This window comes from Lissotriton vulgaris, chromosome 2_1 (genome assembly GCF_964263255.1).
Source record: "Lissotriton vulgaris chromosome 2_1, aLisVul1.2, whole genome shotgun sequence".
Lineage (NCBI taxonomy): Eukaryota > Metazoa > Chordata > Amphibia > Caudata > Salamandridae > Lissotriton > Lissotriton vulgaris.
The window spans coordinates 287,189,909-287,208,814 of NC_141687.1; the positions used below are offsets into that span (position 1 = coordinate 287,189,909).

The 18,906-nt window shown below is 47.3% G+C and overlaps 1 protein-coding gene across 1 annotated transcript in view; it reads right to left on the bottom strand.

Moving 5' to 3' along the window:
• Positions 1–18,906, bottom strand: part of CLTC (clathrin heavy chain) — a 972,839-nt gene that overhangs the window by 368,844 nt on the left and 585,089 nt on the right. The window contains exons 17-18 of the mRNA XM_086954957.1: positions 4,927–5,161; positions 4,655–4,777 (exon numbers count right to left, since the gene is read on the bottom strand). Of these exons, the coding sequence (XP_086811083.1) occupies positions 4,655–4,777; positions 4,927–5,161 (358 nt within the window). The remainder of the gene's footprint in view (positions 1–4,654; positions 4,778–4,926; positions 5,162–18,906) is intronic.

An 18,906-nucleotide genomic window follows, 5' to 3' on the forward strand; every position in this document is an offset into this window, starting at 1 on the left:
CATGTGGCACATTGGGTATGGAGTTGGGGTCCAGGCCATTTAAAATGGCGTCGACGTTTCGACCAGTCTTATGGCCATAAGGGTAGTTTAGACCTTGGCCTTGCGGGTCTTTTTCAGGACAGGGTGGGGCAACCAAAATGAGGTGTTCTCAATAACCCCCTCTGTGACTCACAGGGTGTGGATCAAAATCAAGTGTGAGGGCTGGCGGTCTACAAGGTTGTGTGGCCCCAGAGGCGAATCCTTTTCTGGTCGTGCTAGCACTGGTATGAAATCTTAAGTCGGCTATAAATGATAAAGGTCCACAGTGGGTTGAAGATGGTCCACGTAGTTAGGACGATCCTCGTTAGCTCGGGAATTAAATTCCAAAGCTTTAGCCGCGATTGTGTTGCATATCGGTTCCGCTTCGTCTGGCGGGATACTGTCACCCCTGCCTTCCTCATCTTCCCAGGGAGTGCGGGGGGGGGGCAGGGTGAGCTCCTGGCCTCCCTACAGGGTATTTCACAGGGTCGGTCTCCTTTAGGGGGCAAAGAAAAACTACCTTTCGGGGGCCATATCTCACCCCCTGGGGGTCCGATCTGCCACATTATTGCGTCTTCTTGCTCCTGTTGGGGTCTTCCAGCCACTGGGAGCACTCTACTTCGCCCTCCCGATCTCCAAGAGGGTGCATTCTGCAGGGAGCGGTCTTCACTGGCTCCTTGCGCCGGTCTTTCACCTGGCTCTCCTCCTGGGCCTCTCTTCTTCCTGCGCAGAGGCCCCTACTTCGGCGCACCGGTCCTGGGCTCTTCCTCTGGCGCTGGTAGGGCCCTGGGGGCAGTCAGGGGGCACCTCCTTCCAACTGCCCATTGCCAGGTTCCAGCACCTTCCGCCTCAGCAGACCACACCCCAGAGAGCTTCTCTTCCTGTGCAAGTTTTTTAAAGAATTTGGAAAGGGGCTGGCAGGAAGTCTCGTTGGCCCCATCACACAGCGACACTTCACTTCCCTGCTCCTTCCTTCTTGTCCAGCCTCTGGGTTTATTCAAAATGGCGTTGTCCAGCATCACATGGTCCCCTTCCCCCAGTGCTGCCTTCACCTTGGTTATGCTTGGTGCCTGGCACCCAGCAACAGTTCCTGATGGATTAGCCTGTAGCTCCACCTATCTTCCTCTTCCTCAGGGAGAAGCTCTTTGCTCTGGGAAGAAAGGTCATTAATCTTCCTCTTCCTCAGAGGGAAGATCTTCGCTCTGGGAAGAAAGGTCATAAATCTAACCTGCCAGGTCCAGACCCCAGCCAGTGACAGAGAAATATGACATTTCTGGATGACCCAAAAGAAGTACAAATATGACTTTGGACTCTGTAGAATACTTCTTTTCACATCCGCTATAGTGGACTATAGTGCGTACCTGGAATCGGTAGGCCTTATGGAAGTTACTTTAGCCTATTGGCTCCACAACTGGATCAAGTTGTTTCTCATAGGCAGAACGCAAGCAGTACGTCTTGGTACCCTTACTGCACCCAAAGTGACCACCTCTTGTGGTGTCCCGCAGGAACTCATCCCTGTCGCCATTGCTATTTAATCTCTACTTGAGGACTCTGCTCCACTCACTAAAAAAAAAAAATCGGGAAAAAAAAACATCTTTAATTATGTAGACGACCTCCAGTTAATTTTCACTCTGGACTCTCCTGTCGCGGAATTTCAAACCACCATGCTCCACATTCAGAGTTGGATGAATAGCATCCATTTGAAGCTCAACCCAGGCAAGACGGAACTTGTGTTGCCTGGGAAGAGCAAGGACTGCTGGGGACCGCATTTCTGGGCTAGTGATTTGGGTCCCTCCCCCACCGCGTTCCCTTCCGTAAAAAGCTTAGTGGTCGTAATCAACGCGGACCTCTCACTTAGAGGACAAGTGGGTGCTGTGATCTCCACCAGTCTATACCAACTACGTAAAATCAGGAAGATCGCTCATTTTCTGACCAACTCAGCCATAGTTCAAGTTATGATAGCATTCTTCCTCTCACGCCTAGATTTTTCAAATTCCCTCTACATCGGTTTGCCCCAGTTTTTGCTTAAACGATTGCAGATAGTTCAGAACCAGGAGGCAAGATTAATTTATAAGCAGCCAAAATGGCATTCTGCCAGGTCCTTGTTGATCAAGCTCCACTGGTTACCCGTGGAGCAACGTGCTGCATTCAAGAGTGGCTGTCTAGCCTTCAAAGCACTGCATTGCAATAGTCCTAAATTTAGCAAGATCATGATCAATATGCACGTCCCCCGGCGTAATTTATGCTCATCTAATTTTCATCTTCTCTCTGTTCCGACTATCAAACTCGAACGTCATGGAGGCTGTAGGTTTTCCTATCTGGCACCCACTTTCTGGAACTCCCTTCCTTTAACAATTAGAAGCTGTGACAACCTACTGGGTTTCAGAAAGGCCCTTAAAACATGGCTGTTTAGGCTAGCCTTCTAAATGGGTCCTTCGTAACAACTGGTTGCATGATTAGCGCCATGAAACCTTCGGTGACCGTGCGCTTTATAAGTTACTGATATCATAATATCCTCATAAGGGAATAATGAAGTGAAAAACACAGTAAAACACCCTGACTTTCCCTGGCATGTGGCTTTCCAGTGTATAAAGCCTTTTCCATGTCACCACCCAAGTCTGCAGAAGTCCTGCCATATCATTCACTCTGTAGCTGCTCCTGTACTGCGCACGCTAGGATTCTCCCCTGCGCAGCTCCTACACGTGTGCACAATCCAGGTGTCCCTTACTCCAGCTGCTGCGCAGTGGCATGGACAAGCCAGGTGGACAACAGTAAAATCCCCATGCAATCTCCTTCATTAGGAGTTCACTGTGGGTGAGTCCCAGATTATGAGGCTCTCCCACAGTAAAAGCTCCACACTTAGGTGCTCAAAAAGCGAAAAATACAAGCGGCCTATAGTGTCAGAACTATCTTCTAACAGGGAGCAGCAGGTGTTTGAGGCTGCCCCAGGGGCAGCGCATACATCATGGGGGGCATTGTGATTGTTTGCGCCTAGCACACCTTTTCAAAGGTGCGCCGGGTGCATAATATATCCCCAGGTGTTTCTGCATTGATTCACGCTGCTCTTGCTTTTTTATTGGAGAATCTGCTTGAATGCATTGGTGTCTGGTTTGGTGGTCGACGCCAAAGTCTTATTCAAAGCAGCCTTAGGTTTTAGCACAGAGGTTCAGGTTGGTGCCAAAGTAGATGCTGTCGATGCAGAGGGTCAGCTTGGTGTTGGGGTGGCCGGCGCCAAAATGGTCGGTCTTGAAGGCTTTTTGAGCACCAAGCCGGAGCAGGGCATCTAAAGTGATTTTTGGTTGTAGGCCATAGGAACTAAAACCGGCCCTGACAAAGTGTTCAGCCGGCCCACCCTCCCCCGGGGGTTGGGGGTGCGGCCTAGCTCTTTGCCAGGGCCATTTTGTGGCCGATTTTGTTATAGGGCCGATTATGCAGCTATGCTGTAAAAACAGCCCTGTAACAAAAACGGCCCCTAGGGGCACAAAACCGGCCCCCACCTGTGTGGCGCACTGGGGGATTGCCCAGTGCCCGCTATGGCCAGTCCATCCCTGCCGTAGGCTGTGGTGGTCCAAAAGCATGTCTCTGGTCTTTAACAGTGGCTGAATTCTCTTTGGCTGCCGGCTGCTTGGAATGAGCGCGGTATTGAGGGGGAGGGGGTGCCGTACTCACGGACTGATAAGCTGGTGGAATGTCTTCGATCTCCAGGTCAGAGCCATAACTTGCTATAGGAGAGGAATACTCTTCATCCGCAGCCGACGCTTGTGGGTGTTTCCCCTCAACGTCCTTGGGACTGAAGAGGTCGGGAGTATTGTCTCTTCCCCTACATGACATCCCAAGGTGATGAGCACGACGGTCGCGAAGAGTCTTTTTGGAGCAGAATGCACAGCAAGCATCGGCAATGAGCGCAGATTGCCGACCTGATGATATCGGTCAGAGGATATTTTGCGTGGCAGCAAGGACAATTTCAAATGGGTATCCGTCCCATCACTGTCAAGGCATGGTGTAGAGATGTGACGGGTGAGGCACAGGATCCCGACGAGTGAAGTAATCAAACATCAACCCGAGATTGACAGTCTGGTAGATGTGATCGAAGTAAAATACAGACGAAGGGAAGGAACCCTGTAAACCAAAAGGGCACTGTGACTGTGTTGACCCAGATCGCAAGAGCACACGTTCTAACCAGACAGTAGAAAGGAAACATACAAATTTTGATGACCATGCACATTATTTTCAAGAGGAGTCACAGCAACTAGCAACCCAAAAGAAGTCTTTGATAAAAAATAACTTGCACACATGTGGGCCCAACACTAGGTGGCAGAAGTGTGTGCATAGAATGTGAATCTACAACCACACAAGCCTCAAACAACTATCTAACAATGGAGCTGGTGCCCATGGAGTCACTATATCTTGCGACTACAAAGATTTCTTTGAAGAAAAACAAGTTGGAAACGTCCAAGCACAACACTACAACGTAGGAGTATTCAGAGAATGTGTATCTACAGCCACATATGGCACTAGCATAAAGGTCCATCCTTTAGTGCAAGATTGTGCTGGAGGTATATTACAAACTATTTTGTTTTGCAGCAGTTGTGAGAAGTTACATGTCAGGACCAAACATGGTACCAAAACATCTTACCTGATCTATAAGAGGTCTTCTGTATGGATTGCTTTCCAGGAGAACACTGGCCCACAACTCTGGATCTTTGCGACGAACTAAGTAACGTGACAAGCTCTTGAATAATGAATTTTCATTGCATACCTAAATGACAAAAGAAATTGAAATAAGTGCAAAGCAAATACACGAGTGTGTGTGTGTGTGTGTGTATATATATATATATATATATATATATATATATATATATATATATATATATATATATATATATATGCATAACAAGAGCGACTTACGTTAATAAGCTCCAGGTCACACTGGCCTCGCTCATAAGCCACACATGCCAGGTGCGGGTCTCTCTTCTCACAGTACTTTCCAACAACGCGACTGTCATAATAAGGATTCTCCCGCAAAAATCTCTCTGGGTTGTTGTTGCTATCAATGTAGATCTTTGCCAGTGCATTATGGGTGGCAGGCTCCTCACAGCCCTCATGGATTCTCGACTCCAACCAAGGCAGAAGCAGTTTCAACCTGAGTGGCAAAAACAAGACACTGAGAGAACCTTTAAAGAATTAAACTCAGATCTAATAACTTTGCAAACAAGGTTCCATGGTGATGGGTCCTGGGAGGGTGCGAGAGGTTGTGTGATAATTAAATGACAAGGATTCAGATACAAAGTTTCTTTTATGTGATTAACATCTTACAAAGTCACTCAAACCATATTTTCTTTTAAGTTGGATTCTCTCTACCCCTCACAGCCATAACATCTCAACCTGCTAGCAGGCTTTTTACAAAAATGCTAAATCACAGTGAGAAAGATAGTCATTTCAGAAAATCGCTGCAATTGCTCTTTGGTCATTTCATTATGTGATCTAACTTTCTGATGTAGTGGAATAAGTAATTTCCTCTCTAACCTAGCTCTTTCACAACTAATACTCAAGGCAATGGGCTAAAACAGAGCAATAGGATGCCGTAACTCATGACAGCATCTCAGCAAAAAGTAAACATTTTACTTGATTAACTCTCTTAGCTTGACTCTAAATAAAAAAGTAAGCCATCCCATTCCTTAGTTGATACTTAACCTCAGGATTTCTTTTCAATTTAAAGGATAATGTTACTTACCCAGTAAGCATCTGTTCTTGGCATGTAGAGCTGAAGATTCACAAGCTGTGCATAGCTCGCCATCTATGGTTGGGTCCCGATGTTTGCACTTTGTTTTTCTTCTAAGAAGTCTTTCCACTCATGAGGTAGGTGGACTCCTCCTTTTGATGGAAGTGGGCACAGGCATCAACTCCATTGTTCGATTGTTTGCCACAGAGGGTGAGAATGCAGTAGTAGTAGTAAAGCATTAAGATGTCCATGCGTATGTATGTAATTTAAATACAGAACTGCAGCAGCTACAGGTATCTGGGGATGTGGGTGGATGCACTGAACCTACAGCTCTACATGCCAACAGATGCTTTCTGGGTAAGCAACATTACCCAGTAAGTTCGAGGCATGCGAGCTGTAGATCCCATGCTGTGCATAGATTACATTGCAGTATCCTCCCAAAGCGGTGACTAACCTGTAGCTGTTGGATTTGTCTAAAATAGTGTCTTAACTACCGCTTGATCCACATTGGCTTGTCTTGCTGACACATCTACACAATAATGTTTAGTGAATGTGTGCGGTGTAGACCATGTTGCAGATTTGCAAATGTCAACAATAGGAATGTTTCCTAAAAAAGCCATAGTGGCCCCTAGCTTAGGAGTGGAATGCGCCCTAAGGGGTACAGTTGGAGTTTTCTTTGCTTTCGCATTGCAAGTTTGAATGCACTTAACAATCCACCTTACAAAGCCGGATTTGGAGATAGGATTGCCCTTGTGTGGTGGCGCAAAAGCAACAAAGAGTTGTTTAGTTTTACAAAAAGATTTTGTCCTTTCCATGTAGTACTAGAGTGCTCTTCTAACATCTAAGGTGTGTAGAGCTCTTTCTGCAACTGAATCAGGTTGAGGAAAGAAAACGTGTAATTTTACCAACTGATTTATTTGAAATGCAGATACAATCGTAGGTAAAAATGTAGGATTAGTAAGAAGAACCACTTTGTCTGTGAAGTTGGAAAAATGGTTCATGTATGGTTAATAAACTGCCTGAGTCCCTCCGTAAAGTAGGAAACCTCCTTCGCTTCAGGAAGTCCCTGAAAACAGTTCTATTCAGAGAGGCTTGGAGTTAAACCTAAGTGCCCCCCCTCTGGTCATCCTGCTGAGTAAGATGTTGTGTCCTTTCGGTCAAAAGCGCCTTGAGACCTGCCGGTGAGTTGGCGCTATATAAACCGGAAAATATAATACAATAATGCCTGTAATACATTCACTCTCCTTGATATGCGATTGAAATGTGGAAAGCTGTTTTCCAAGAAAGGAACTCTTGTTCGCAGTTGTGCATGGGCTAAAAGGTTGGCCCATCGACCTTGTGAGGACTATATTAAGATTCCACACCGGAGCTGGAGCAAGCTTTGGTGGTATGCTCTTTTTAGTCCTTCCATGAAAGCTTTGATCACAGGTACTCTAAATAACAAAGAATGCTGTTTTGTAGCTAAGCAGCAATTGCCGCTAGGTGGAGTCTGATAAAGGTATAAGCCAACGCAGACTGTTGCAAGTGTAACAGATAGCATATGATTTTCTGTATGAAAGCATCAAGAGGGTTGCCATGATTGTTACCACAGAAAATAACAAATCTCTTCCACTTAGCTGCGTAGCAGGCCCTTGTAGTAGGTATTTTAGCCTCCCTAATGATATTCATACATTCTGGTAGAAGGTTTAAGTTACCAAACTCTAAAACTTCAGGAGCCAGATCGCAAGATTCAGTTGCTTTGGATCTGGGCGTCCGATTTCTCCATGGCTTTGTGTGAGGAGACTGGAGGTTAAATGTAGCTTTTGATGCGGGACTAGAGATAGCTCCAACAGGGTTGTGAACCATGGTTGACGTGCCCAAGTGGGAGCTACTAGGATTAGCGTGAGAGCTGTTTGCCTGAGCTTCTGAACCACTAATGGAATGAGTAAGAGGCAGAAAAGCGTAGGCAAATATCCCTGACCATTGCATCCATAGTGCATTTCCCTTGGATTGTGTATGTAGGTACCTGGAGGCGAAGCTTTGGCATTTTGGTGTGTGGCAAACAGGTCTATGTGAGGGACTCCCCAACTTTGAAGTATGGGTGGAGTTCCAATTAGTGTATTTGCTGTCTGTCTGCTGAGGAGATTTGAAATCTGGTTGTTCACTCCCGGGAGGTGCTTTGCAAGGAGAGGTTTGTGGTGAATGGCCCACCTCCAGATGTCTTGGGCTAAGTGCGAGTTGGAGTGTCCCCCACTTGTTTTTGTATGTAATCCATAGATGTCATGTTGTCCGTCTGAACCAAGACAGCTTTGCCTTTCAGGCGAGTCTGAAAAACCTTGAGAGCTAGAAAGATTGCAAGCAGCTCTAGATGATTGATGTGAAGCAACTTCTGCTGTTGACTCCACAGGCCTTGCACTGTGTGTTGTTGTAGATGAGCTACCCAGCGAGGTAGGCGTCTACTGTCAATACTATCTGTGGAACCGGGTCTATGAAAGGCCATACTATCGACATTTTTTTTGTGTTACACCACTGCAGAGAGCGATGATTTCGTCCGCTTACCAACACTAGATCGGTCAATAGACTGAATGGTTCCAGTGACTGGCTAAGCCTATTTGAAGTGGACGCATGTGCAGTCTGGCATGGGGGACAATACAGGATGCTATAATTCCCAGCAATTGCATATAAACCAGAGCTCCGATTTCAACCCAATCCAATGATTGGGTTAAAATCGGAGAACTAAAGCCTGACTATTTCGAATTCTGGCTGCGCTGGGAACCGCCAGGGATTTTTGAGTATTTAGCGTACCGCCAGACACTTTGTGAAGACTCTGGGGGCAGTGGTGACTCCGAATGGGAGTACCTTAAACTGGAAATGTTGACCCACTACCACGAACCTGAGGAATTTGCAATGAGCAGGGTGGATTGGAATATGAAAATAGTCGTCTTTTAGATCTAAAGTAGAAAGAAAGTAGTCTTTTGCAGCAGAGGTAGTACTTGTTGCAGTGTCACCATATGGGAATGATCTGATGGTATGTAAAGATTTAGTTCTCAGAGATCTAACATTGGTCTGAGAGAACCATCTTTTTTGGGTATTAGGAAGTCAAAAGAGAATACGCCCAACCCGCGATGTTGCAGTGGTACGGGTTCTATAGCTCATTTTAGAAGTAGAGACAACCTTTCGTTTGAGGAGATGTAGGTGATCTGGTGAAAGTTTGTGTGATTTTGGTGGAATGTTTGGAGGAGTGTTGAACTTCAGGCAGTAAACAGAACGGATAATTTGTAGTACACAGTTGTCTGGTATTGACTGCCAGATTGGTAGGAAATCTGACAGTCTTCCCCCGACAGGAGTTAAGTGGGGGGGGAGGGAAGTGGAGGCAAGTAACTGCTTTGTATTGGAGGAGGTGTGTGTGTGTGTGTGTGTTTGAACCCCTGCCTTTGTTACCTTTGTAACCCCCTCTGAAGTAACCCCTAGATGAAGAGGGTTGGTTATCGTCCTTATATGTGAAGGTGGTCTCCGAGGAGGTATTTTCAGAGCCTCTGCTGTAAAACGTGAGCCGAAAGAAACCACAGCTTTGTGCTGACTGAAGGGCTCCCATGGATTTGGCCACTTCAGTGTCCTTCATTTTCACAAGTGAAGAATCTACCACTGGGCCAAATAGATGCTCTTTGTCAAAGGGAGTGTTTAAAATGGAGGTTTGCACCTCTGGTTTGAACCCTGATATGCAAAGTCAAGCATGTCTTCTCAAGAGGACACTGGTGTTTACCGCTCTAGCAGAAGTGTCTGCAGCATCTAGGGAACATCTTATAGAGTTACTGGAAATAAGTTGCTCTTCACGCACCATGTCCTGTGCCTTAGATCTGTGTTCATGGGGCAAATATTGTAATAATTGCTCCATCTTGTCCCAGTGTGCAAGGTCCTATTTTGCATGCAATGCCAGAGTGTTGGAGGGACACCAGAAATTGACAGCCTGAGAGGCCACCCTTTTCCTGGAAGCATCAATAAGTTTGGATTCTTTATCTGGGGGTAGAACATTTCCTTTTGTCTGGGAGTTGGCCCTTTTCCTTGCATTGGACACAACCAGGGAGTGTAGTGGCAACTGACCTCTTTGGTCTACTCTGGGGGTAAGAATAAGAGGTTAAAAATTGTCATCTACATGCTTGATCATCCCTTTGAGCATAGGTAGGGTATGTGAAGACCCTACCTCTGCGTGGTACTGAGGGTTTCAAAGAGGAAATCCTCTTCTAAGGACTCCTTATGTAGCTGCACCCCATGGGGGTTGGAAGCTCTACCTAATAACTCAATGTATCCTACACTGTCATCTGGTGGGAGGGCTTGTTAGGCTATAAGGAATATGCTACTTACCAGTACGCAGCTGTTCTTGGCATATAGGGCTGCTGACATTCATATGTTGTGCATAGATCGCCGCCTAGTGTTAGGTCCGGATGATTGCACCTTGTTGTCCTGCAAGAGGCTTTGAAGTATCACGAGATAGGCGACTCCTCCCCTGGACTACAGTGCGCATGGGCATCTTCTCCATCCTCAGATTGTTTTTTGCCATTGTGGCAGAGATGGAGTATAGCAAAGTAAGAGTTGGCCATGCCAAAGAGAATCCTGCAGTTACAATAGGCACCGGGGAGGAGGGTTGGCGATAAGAAGGTCAGCAGCCCTACATGCCAAGAACAGATGCATACTGGTAAGTAGCATATTCCGTTCGAGGCATGTCTGCTGCTGAATTCATATCTTGTGCATAGACTGTATAGCAGTATCTCCTCTAGCGGTCACCTGTACCAGCTGCAGCAGTCTGAAAAAGAGTTTTAAGGACAGCCTGGCCTACAGCAGCTTGCTGCTTTGATTGCACGTCTACACAATAGTGTTTAGTGAAAGTGTGTATGGTAGACCATGTAGCTGCCCTACATATGTCTTCAAGGGGAATATTGCCTAGGAAAGCCATGGATGGCCCCAATTTACGCGTAGAGTGCGCTCTTGGGGGAACTGTTAGAGTGCGTTTAGCTTTTTGATAGCATATTTGAATGCATTAAACTAACCATCTGTCTATTCCTGATTTTGAGATGGGATTACCTTTATGTTGTGGCGAAAAAGCAACAAACCGTTGCTTTGTTTTCCGAAACGATTTAGTCCTGTCAACATAATATAGCAGAGCTCTCCTTACATCTAGTGTGTGTAGGGCTCTTTCAGCTACTGACTGTGGGTTTTGGAAGAACACTGGCAGTTTTATTGATTGATTGATATGGAAAGTGGATATGACTTTTGGCATAAACTTAGGGTTGGTCCTAAGTACTACCCTATTTGCATGTATTTGCATGAAGTGTTCTTGAATTGTTAGTGCCTGAAGCTCGCTCACTCACTCCCCTGAGGGAGGTCATGGCAATCAAGAATGCCACCTTCCATGTTAGAAATTGCAATTCACATGAGTGGAGTGGTTCGAAATGAGGTCCCATAAGTCTGGTAAGTACCAAATTTAAGTTCGACTTGTGAAGGTGGGTGCTTTGGAGGGATCATCATTTTAAGACCCTCCATAAAAGCCTTGATTGGTGGTACCCTAAACAGGGAAAGGTGTTGCCTGTTCTTTAGATATGCTGCTATAGCAGCAAGGTGTAGCCTTATAGAAGAGTATGCTAGATTGCATCTTTGAAGATGCAAGAGGTAACAGATAATGTTTTGGATGGAAGCATCTAATGGATTGAATTGGTTATTGTTGCAATAAATTACAAATCTTTTCCATTTTGGTGCATAGCATGCTCTAGTAGTTGGCCGTCTTGCCTCCTTGATAATGTTCATGCAATCAGGAGGTAAGTTAAGGTATCCGAACTCTAAGACCTCAGGAGCCAGATCGCTAGGTTCATCTGATTGGGATCTGGGTGTCTGATTTCTCAATGGTTCTGAGTTAAAAGATGGGGCGAGAGGCGCAGTCTTTGATGGGGAACTACTGAAAGTTCCAGGAACGTTGTGTACCATGGCTGTCTTGCATATGTGGGAGCATCCAGGATCATTATGAGTGACTGCTGACGTAGTTTGCGTGCCACCAGCGGAATCAGTGGAGCTGGTGGAAAAGCATACGCAAATCTGCCTGACCAGTTCATCCATATAGCATTGCCCTGTGACAACGGATGTGGGAACCTGGCGGCAAAGTACCGGCATTTTGAGTTTTCGTTTGTAGCAAACAGATCTATCTCTGGGTGCCCCCATTTTTTGGAAGAATGGTTGGAGAACTTGAGGGTGAATCTACCATTCGTGTAGCTGTTGGCTGCGTCTGCTTAGCAGATCTGCTACTTGATTGTCTTTCCCTGGCAGGTGTTCTGCTAGGAGAAAAATGTTTCTTGGAATTGCCCACCTCCATATGCTCTGTGCTAAGTGGGACAGCTGTGGAGAGTGTGTCCCTCCTTGTTTCTGGATGTAGTACATGGCTGTCATGTTGTCCGTCCAGATCAACACAGCCTTGTTGTACAAGTATTTCTGGAATGCTTTTAGTGCCAGAAATATTGCTATCAACTCTAGTTGGTTGATATTCAGTTTCTTTTGTTTGATTGTCCAGAGCCCTTGGACTGTGTATTGAAGTAAGTGGGCTCCCCAACCTGTCAGTGATGCGCCCGCTGTTAGTACTAGTTGTGGAACCGGCTCTTGGAACAGTCGCCGCTTGGAAAGGTTTCGTGGGTTCCACCACTACAGAGAGTTGTAAGCGCGACTGTCTACCAACACTAGGTCCTTCAGTTGTCCCTGAGCTTGGTTCCACTGCCGTGCTAGGCATTCTTGCAGAGGACGCATTTGAAGTCGGGCATGAGAGACAATGAATATGCAGGAGGCCATCATGCCTATGGGCTGCATGAACACTCGAGCTGGCAAAGAGTGGTGTGGCTGAAATCTTTGAATGAGAGTCTGCATGTTGGCTATCCTGGCTGAATTTGGATATGCCTTTGCTACGGAGGTATCTATTGTAGCCCCCAGATATTGCTGTATGTGGGATGGCTGTAGATGTGATTTTGGGTAGTTTATGGAAAAACCCAGACTGTGTAGCAGCTGGAGTGTCTGAGAAGTATTGCTTGCACACTGCCCGTACGAGTTTGCTTTTATGAGCCAATCGTCCAGGTATGGAAACACGTGGATGTGTTGCCTTCGGAGGTGTGCAGCTACTACCGCTAAACATTTTGTGAACACTCTTGGAGCTGTGGTTACCCTGAAGGGGAGAACCTTGAACTGATAATGTTGACCTATTGTGAACCGGAGGTATTTCCTGTGAGCTGGATGTATAGGTATGTGAAAATATGCATCCTTGAGGTCTAGTGTTGCTAGGAAGTAGCCTTGCTGGAGTAAAGGGAGTACTTGTTGTAGAGTGATCATATGGTAGTGCTCCGAGAGTATGTATTGGTTCAGCGGTCTGAGGGCCAATATTAGTCTGAGGGACGCGTCCTTTTTGGGAACAAGGAAGTATAGAGAGTATACTCCAATCCCTTGGTGTTGAAAAGGGACTGGCTCTATGGCCAACTTTTCTAGCATGGATTTCACCTCTTGTTGTAACAGGGTGATGTTCTCTTTGGACATAGGACGGTGTTTGGGTGGTATGTTGGGTGGAGTAGAAGTGAGTTCCAGGCAATAACCATACTGGATTATTTGTCTCACCCACCTGTCTGTGGTAATTGCGTTCCAGACTGGTAGGAATTGTTTGACTCTGCCTCCGACTAGTGTTAGATGGTCCGGAGGGAGTGTGATGAAGTTACTGTTTGGCGGCAGTGGAGGCTCTGGAGTTATTGCCGCCACGTGCTCTGCCCTTGTTATTATTGCCCCTATAACCTCCCCTGTTGGAGCCTTTATTAAAGGAACTTTGGGTGTTGCTTTTATATGTAGAGGAAGTCTGAAGTGTTGCCTCGTGCGAAGCCTCTGTAGGAGGAGCGACGAAAGTTGAAACTGCAGTGCGCCCATAGATTTAGCAGTTTCAGTATCTTTTTTCATTTTGTCTAAAATTGTATCTACTGCAGGGCCAAAGAGGAATTCTTGATTAACTGGTTGGTTGAGGTGGTGGATTGCACCTCGTTCTCAAACCCAGAGATGCGTAGCCACGCGTGCCTGCGTAGTAATACGCTAGTATTAATGGACCTGGCTGCTGTGTCGGCTGCATCAAGCGCACATTTTATGGAAGCATTAGTGATAAATTTGCCTTTCTGTAGGAGGTCGTTAGCCGGAGCTTTGAAAGGTTGTGGCAGGTGTTGCAGTAAACCTTCAAGCTGATCGTAGTGTGCTCTATCGTAGCGAGCTAGTAGAGGCTGTGTGTTTATAATCCTCCATGAACTAGCAGCCTTTGAGGCCACTCTTTTGCCTGAGGCTTCCAATATTTTAGACTCCTTGTCAGGAGGTGGAGCATCTCCTGTTTGTGAGTTAGCTCTTTTGCGAGCGTTTACCACTACTAGTGAGTCTAAAGGCAACTGGCACTTCATGTAAGCAGGGTCTGTAGGGTCGCCTTATATTTCTTCTCAATCCTGGGATTGAGTACACGTGCTCTGGCTGGGTCTTTGAATATATCTGGCGCATGTTTTAGTACCCTTTTCAGCATAGGAAGAGTCCTGACATTTTTCTCAGAGGTAGGAAAAGTGTCAAATAGAAAACTTCTATTGGGTCAGTGTGCATGTCGACCTTGTGGTATTCTGCTGCCCTGTCTATCAATTGGTTAAACACAATGGTGTCGTCGGTAGGCAACGGCTTTGTAGGGTATGGGGAGGTGTCAGGGATGGGTTGTGTGTCATATGGATTGTTCTGATCCTCCCATGTGTCATCCTGTGCATGTGGATCCTCTGGTTCGTTAAAATCATCCTGAGAATCTTCCCCCATGTTATCCTCATCATTATAGTCTGAATGTGTAGGATAGTAGGGCACAAAGGGCATATTAGGATAGAAAGGAGGAGGAGTAAAAGGCCTAGAGGGAGACTTCCCGAAGTCCTTTTTTTTTGGAGAAACAGGGGAAGGAGTGTCTGTGTCCAATGGTCTCTTTTTGCGGTAATAAACTGTAACTTTGCCAGTTTCCGGGTTTATGTACAGTTTAGATTGTTCCTCAGATTCCGGATCGGGATGGAAGAGTTCTTCCTACACTGTCCGTGGCTTTGGCGCCAATGTTTTTGGCTTACTGACTTGTTTGTGACCATTTGGCTCAAGGGCCTTTGGTTGTGGAGTCTTTTTCGGCTCGACTGTTGCTTTGGGGTCGGTAAACTTTTTTGGTTCAACGTTCTTTGATGGTTTAGCAGTCTTTTTCGGTTCAGCGACTTTGTTTTGGTCGACGACCTGTTTCGGATCGACCAGAGCTTTTGGTTCAATACGTTTTTTTATGCTCGGCGGCTTTCTTAGGCTCGATGTTTTTGGTTGAATCAGTGACTTTTTTCGGTTCGACTGGCTTTGTGGTGTGATCTTGTTTTTGTTGATCAACACTCGTTTTAGGATCGACAGCCTTCAATGGGTCGGGTGTTCTTTTTGGATCGACGACCCGCTTTGGTTCGAGGCACTTCTTTGGCTCGATAGCTTTCGAGTTGATATCCTTTTCAGGTTGGGCGACCTTCTTTGGTTCGACCACCTTCTTCGGCTCCACGACCTTTGGCGCGACTACCTTCTTCGGTTTGACGACCTTCGGCTCTACAGCCTTCGTCGGTTAAACGACCTTCAGTTCGACAACCCTATTGGGTTAGACAACCTTCTTGGGGAGAATGTTACTTGATCCTGGGCTATCGGAAGGCTTTGTTTTAGGCTTCGGAGCCGAGCCGGAAGGCGGGCTTCTGAAGGAGCTGGTCGATCTCGGCTAAGGCCTTTAGGCGATGCTTCGACCGGAGCCTTCGGTTTCGGGAGAAAAGCGGTGTTGGGGGCTGTGTACTCACTGTTTGCCCCGGCAGGATCTGGTCATCGGAGTCAGACTGGTCCTCACCGGTGACGATCTCTAGATCCGAGTCCGCCGCTTCTGGAAGATCGTGTTCATCATCGAAGATATTCTCCGGTTCCGGTGCTGGTCGCTGCATCTCTTGCCTAGCGGCCCGTCGAATCCGGATGGTGGTCTTCGAACGGAATTAGGCACACGCTGGGCAATTTTCTTTGTTGTGCTCCGGTGATAAGCACTTGTTGCATACTGTATGTTTGTCAGTATGCAGGAATTTGGAGTGGCATTGTGGGCACCTTTTGAACGGGCTCCTTTCCATCGACAGCAGGCCCACGTGGCGTCGAAAGGCCCAACGGCCCGGTTCAACGACCAGATCAAGATGGAAAGTTTGGTCGAGTCAAGAAGTACCAAGAGATAAAAATACCGTTGAAGTCGAAGGCCTTTTAAAGAAGTTTTTAGTTTCGTTTACGAAGTTGGAGTAGATGAATAACATTCGAACCCAATGGCGGAAAAAAACAAATCTGAGGATGGAGAAGATGCCCATGCGCACTGTAGTCTTGTGATACTTCGAAGACTCTTCCAGGACAACAAGGTGCAATTCAGATATGAATTCAGCAGCCCACATGCCTTGAACACCAGGATTATTGCAAGTGGGCGAATTGATATTTTAATCATCCAATGGTTCTTCAATTGGTTGAGTATCATCCCCATCATCCTGGTTGTCAGGTGTATGTGGAACGGAGGCAAATACCACACCAGTGGTCAGGACCAGGAGCACAGCTGTGGGCAGCGGCGGCACTCGGCGGGATCGGGGGCAGCCTGGCTCACTCACGGGGAGTGTGTGCGGTGCGTGGTGTGACCGGCCAGAGGGTCAGAGGTCACTGCTCACCACCGCGTGCACTCCGCCATAAATGGCCAAGTGGGAGGGAGGAGCAGCTGGGAGGCGGGAGCGGGGCGGCGAATGGGAGGGAAGCCAGAGAGGGAAAGGGGCGGGGCCGCAGGGGAACAGCGGCTGGGAGCGGAGAGATGGCGGGAAACGCGGCGGGGGCACAACAAGAGGGTAAACACGAAAACCAACTAAATATAGCAGAGGACAGGGACGGGCACAACAGGACGGTAAACAGAGGAACAAACCCTAATTACCAGAGGACAGGGGCTGGGCACAATAAGGGCAACAGAGGAAAGTACAACAGTCAACAAGGGAAAAACAGCGTGGTCAGGACCAGGAGCACAGCTGCGGGCAGCGGCGGCACTCGACGACCCAGCCCAGATCAACAGATGCTATCGGATTGTGAACTCCTGGAAGGTGCGCTGCTAACAGATATATGTTTTGTGGAATGGCCCATCTCAAATGTTCTGTGCGAGTTGGGACAGTTGTAGAGAGTGTGTCCCCCCTGTTTCTGTATGTAATACATGGCTGTCATGTTGTCCGTCCGGATTAAGACAGCTTTGTTTTGTACTTGTTCTTGGAATGTTTTGAGAGCTAAGAATATTGCTAGCAGCTCTAGATGGTTGATATGGAACAGTCTTTGTTGAGTGGTCCATTTTCCTTGAGTTGTATGATGTAGTAGATGGGCTCACCATCCTGTGAGAGATGCGTCTGCTGTGAGTACTATTTGTGGAACAGGTTCAAGGAACGGCCGCCCCTTTGTCAAGTTTTTGGTGCTCCACCACTGCAGAGAGCGATGGCTGTGGCTGTCTACCAACAGCAGGTCTGTTAGTTGCCCTTGAGCATGGTTCCACTGTTGTGCTAGACATTCCTGTAACGGACGCATCTGCTGGTACTATGAAGATGCAAGATGCCATCATGCCTATTAGTCTCATGAACACTCTGGCTTGGAGAGAGTGTTTATGTTGGAAGTTTGTGACTAAGGCTTGAATGCTCTGTATCCTTGCTGGACTGGGATACGCTAGAACTGTAGACGTGTTTATTGTAGCTCCTAGATACTGATGCGTATGAGAGGGTTGCAGGTTCGACTTGGTGTAGTTGATTGTAAACCCTAAGTTGTGCAATGTTTGAATTGTCTGATGTGTGTGTTGGACACACTGATTGAATGACTTGACTTTTATGAGCCAATCGTCTAGATAAGGGAAGACATGTATTTGTTGTCTCCGGAGATGTGCTGCTACTACTGCTAGGCACTTTGTGAATACTCTTGGTGCTGTTGTAACTCAGAATGGAAGGACTTTGAATTGATAATGTTGTCCTTGTACAAACCTTAGATACTTCCTGTGAGAAGGATGTATAGGAATGTGAAAGTAGGCGTCCTTTAGATCTAGTGTTGTAAGGAAATCGCCTTGTTGCAGCAGTGGGAGAACTTGTACAGTGATCATATGAAAATGATCTGATTGTATGTAATGATTGAGGGGCCTGAGGTCGAGAATTGGTCTTAGTGTCCCGTCCTTCTTGGGTATTAGAAAGTACAGCGAGTAAACCCCTGTTTCTTGGTGTTGTAAAGGAACTATTTCTATTGCGTCCTTCAGAAGAAGTGACAGGACTTCTTGTTTGAGTAGAGTAAGGTGTTCTGCAGGCATTGGGCACTGCCTGGGAGGTATGTGTGGAAGGGTTGCTGTAAGTTCTAGGCAGTAGCCATGCTGGATAATTTGTCTTACCCACTTGTCTGTTGTGATGGAATTCCAGAGAGGTAGGAACTGTGTTAATCTACCCCCAAAGGAGTGGAATGCTGTTGGGGGAGCAGAGGAAAGTCACTGTTTTGTGGTGGAAGAGGTTCCATTATTGTTGTTACCCCGACCTCTTCCTTTGTTTTGCGGTTCTCAGCCGAGGACCAGATGGGCTAGGCCCGGATAACACCTTCCCACTGCCCGGGGCTCTCCTCCGGCCCGCCACGCGGTACTGTGCCCGGGAGGGGCTCCATAGGTCCCAGGCAGTCCTCACCTGGGTGTCCGGGCCCGAGAGCCCTGGCCGGGTGCTCCTACCAGGGCTCTGTCCCACGCCCTGGGCCCAAGCAGGGCTTCCCCAGCTTGGCTTAATTCAGGAGCATAGGCTGTGGCCCGATGCAGGCCCGTGGAGGGCGGGCCCAGGGATGGGTTAAGCTCCGCCATGGACACCCATTCTCCGCTCCAGGCCTGAGGCCCAGCTGGGGTCTCCGAGCCCCCGGGATGCAGAGCGCCAAAGCACTGCATGGGCAGGAGGGTTCCCTCTCGTGAAGCCTCAGGCAGGCAAATTGGCGTCCTTCTGGCCTGGCCATCTGGTTTAGCGCAATGCTTTCCAATGGGGCGATCAGATGGCTGGGCCGAAGCCCCGATGTGGGCTCGCCGATCCCAGCCAGGGCTCCAGGAGTTCGGGCACCCCAGTGCTTTG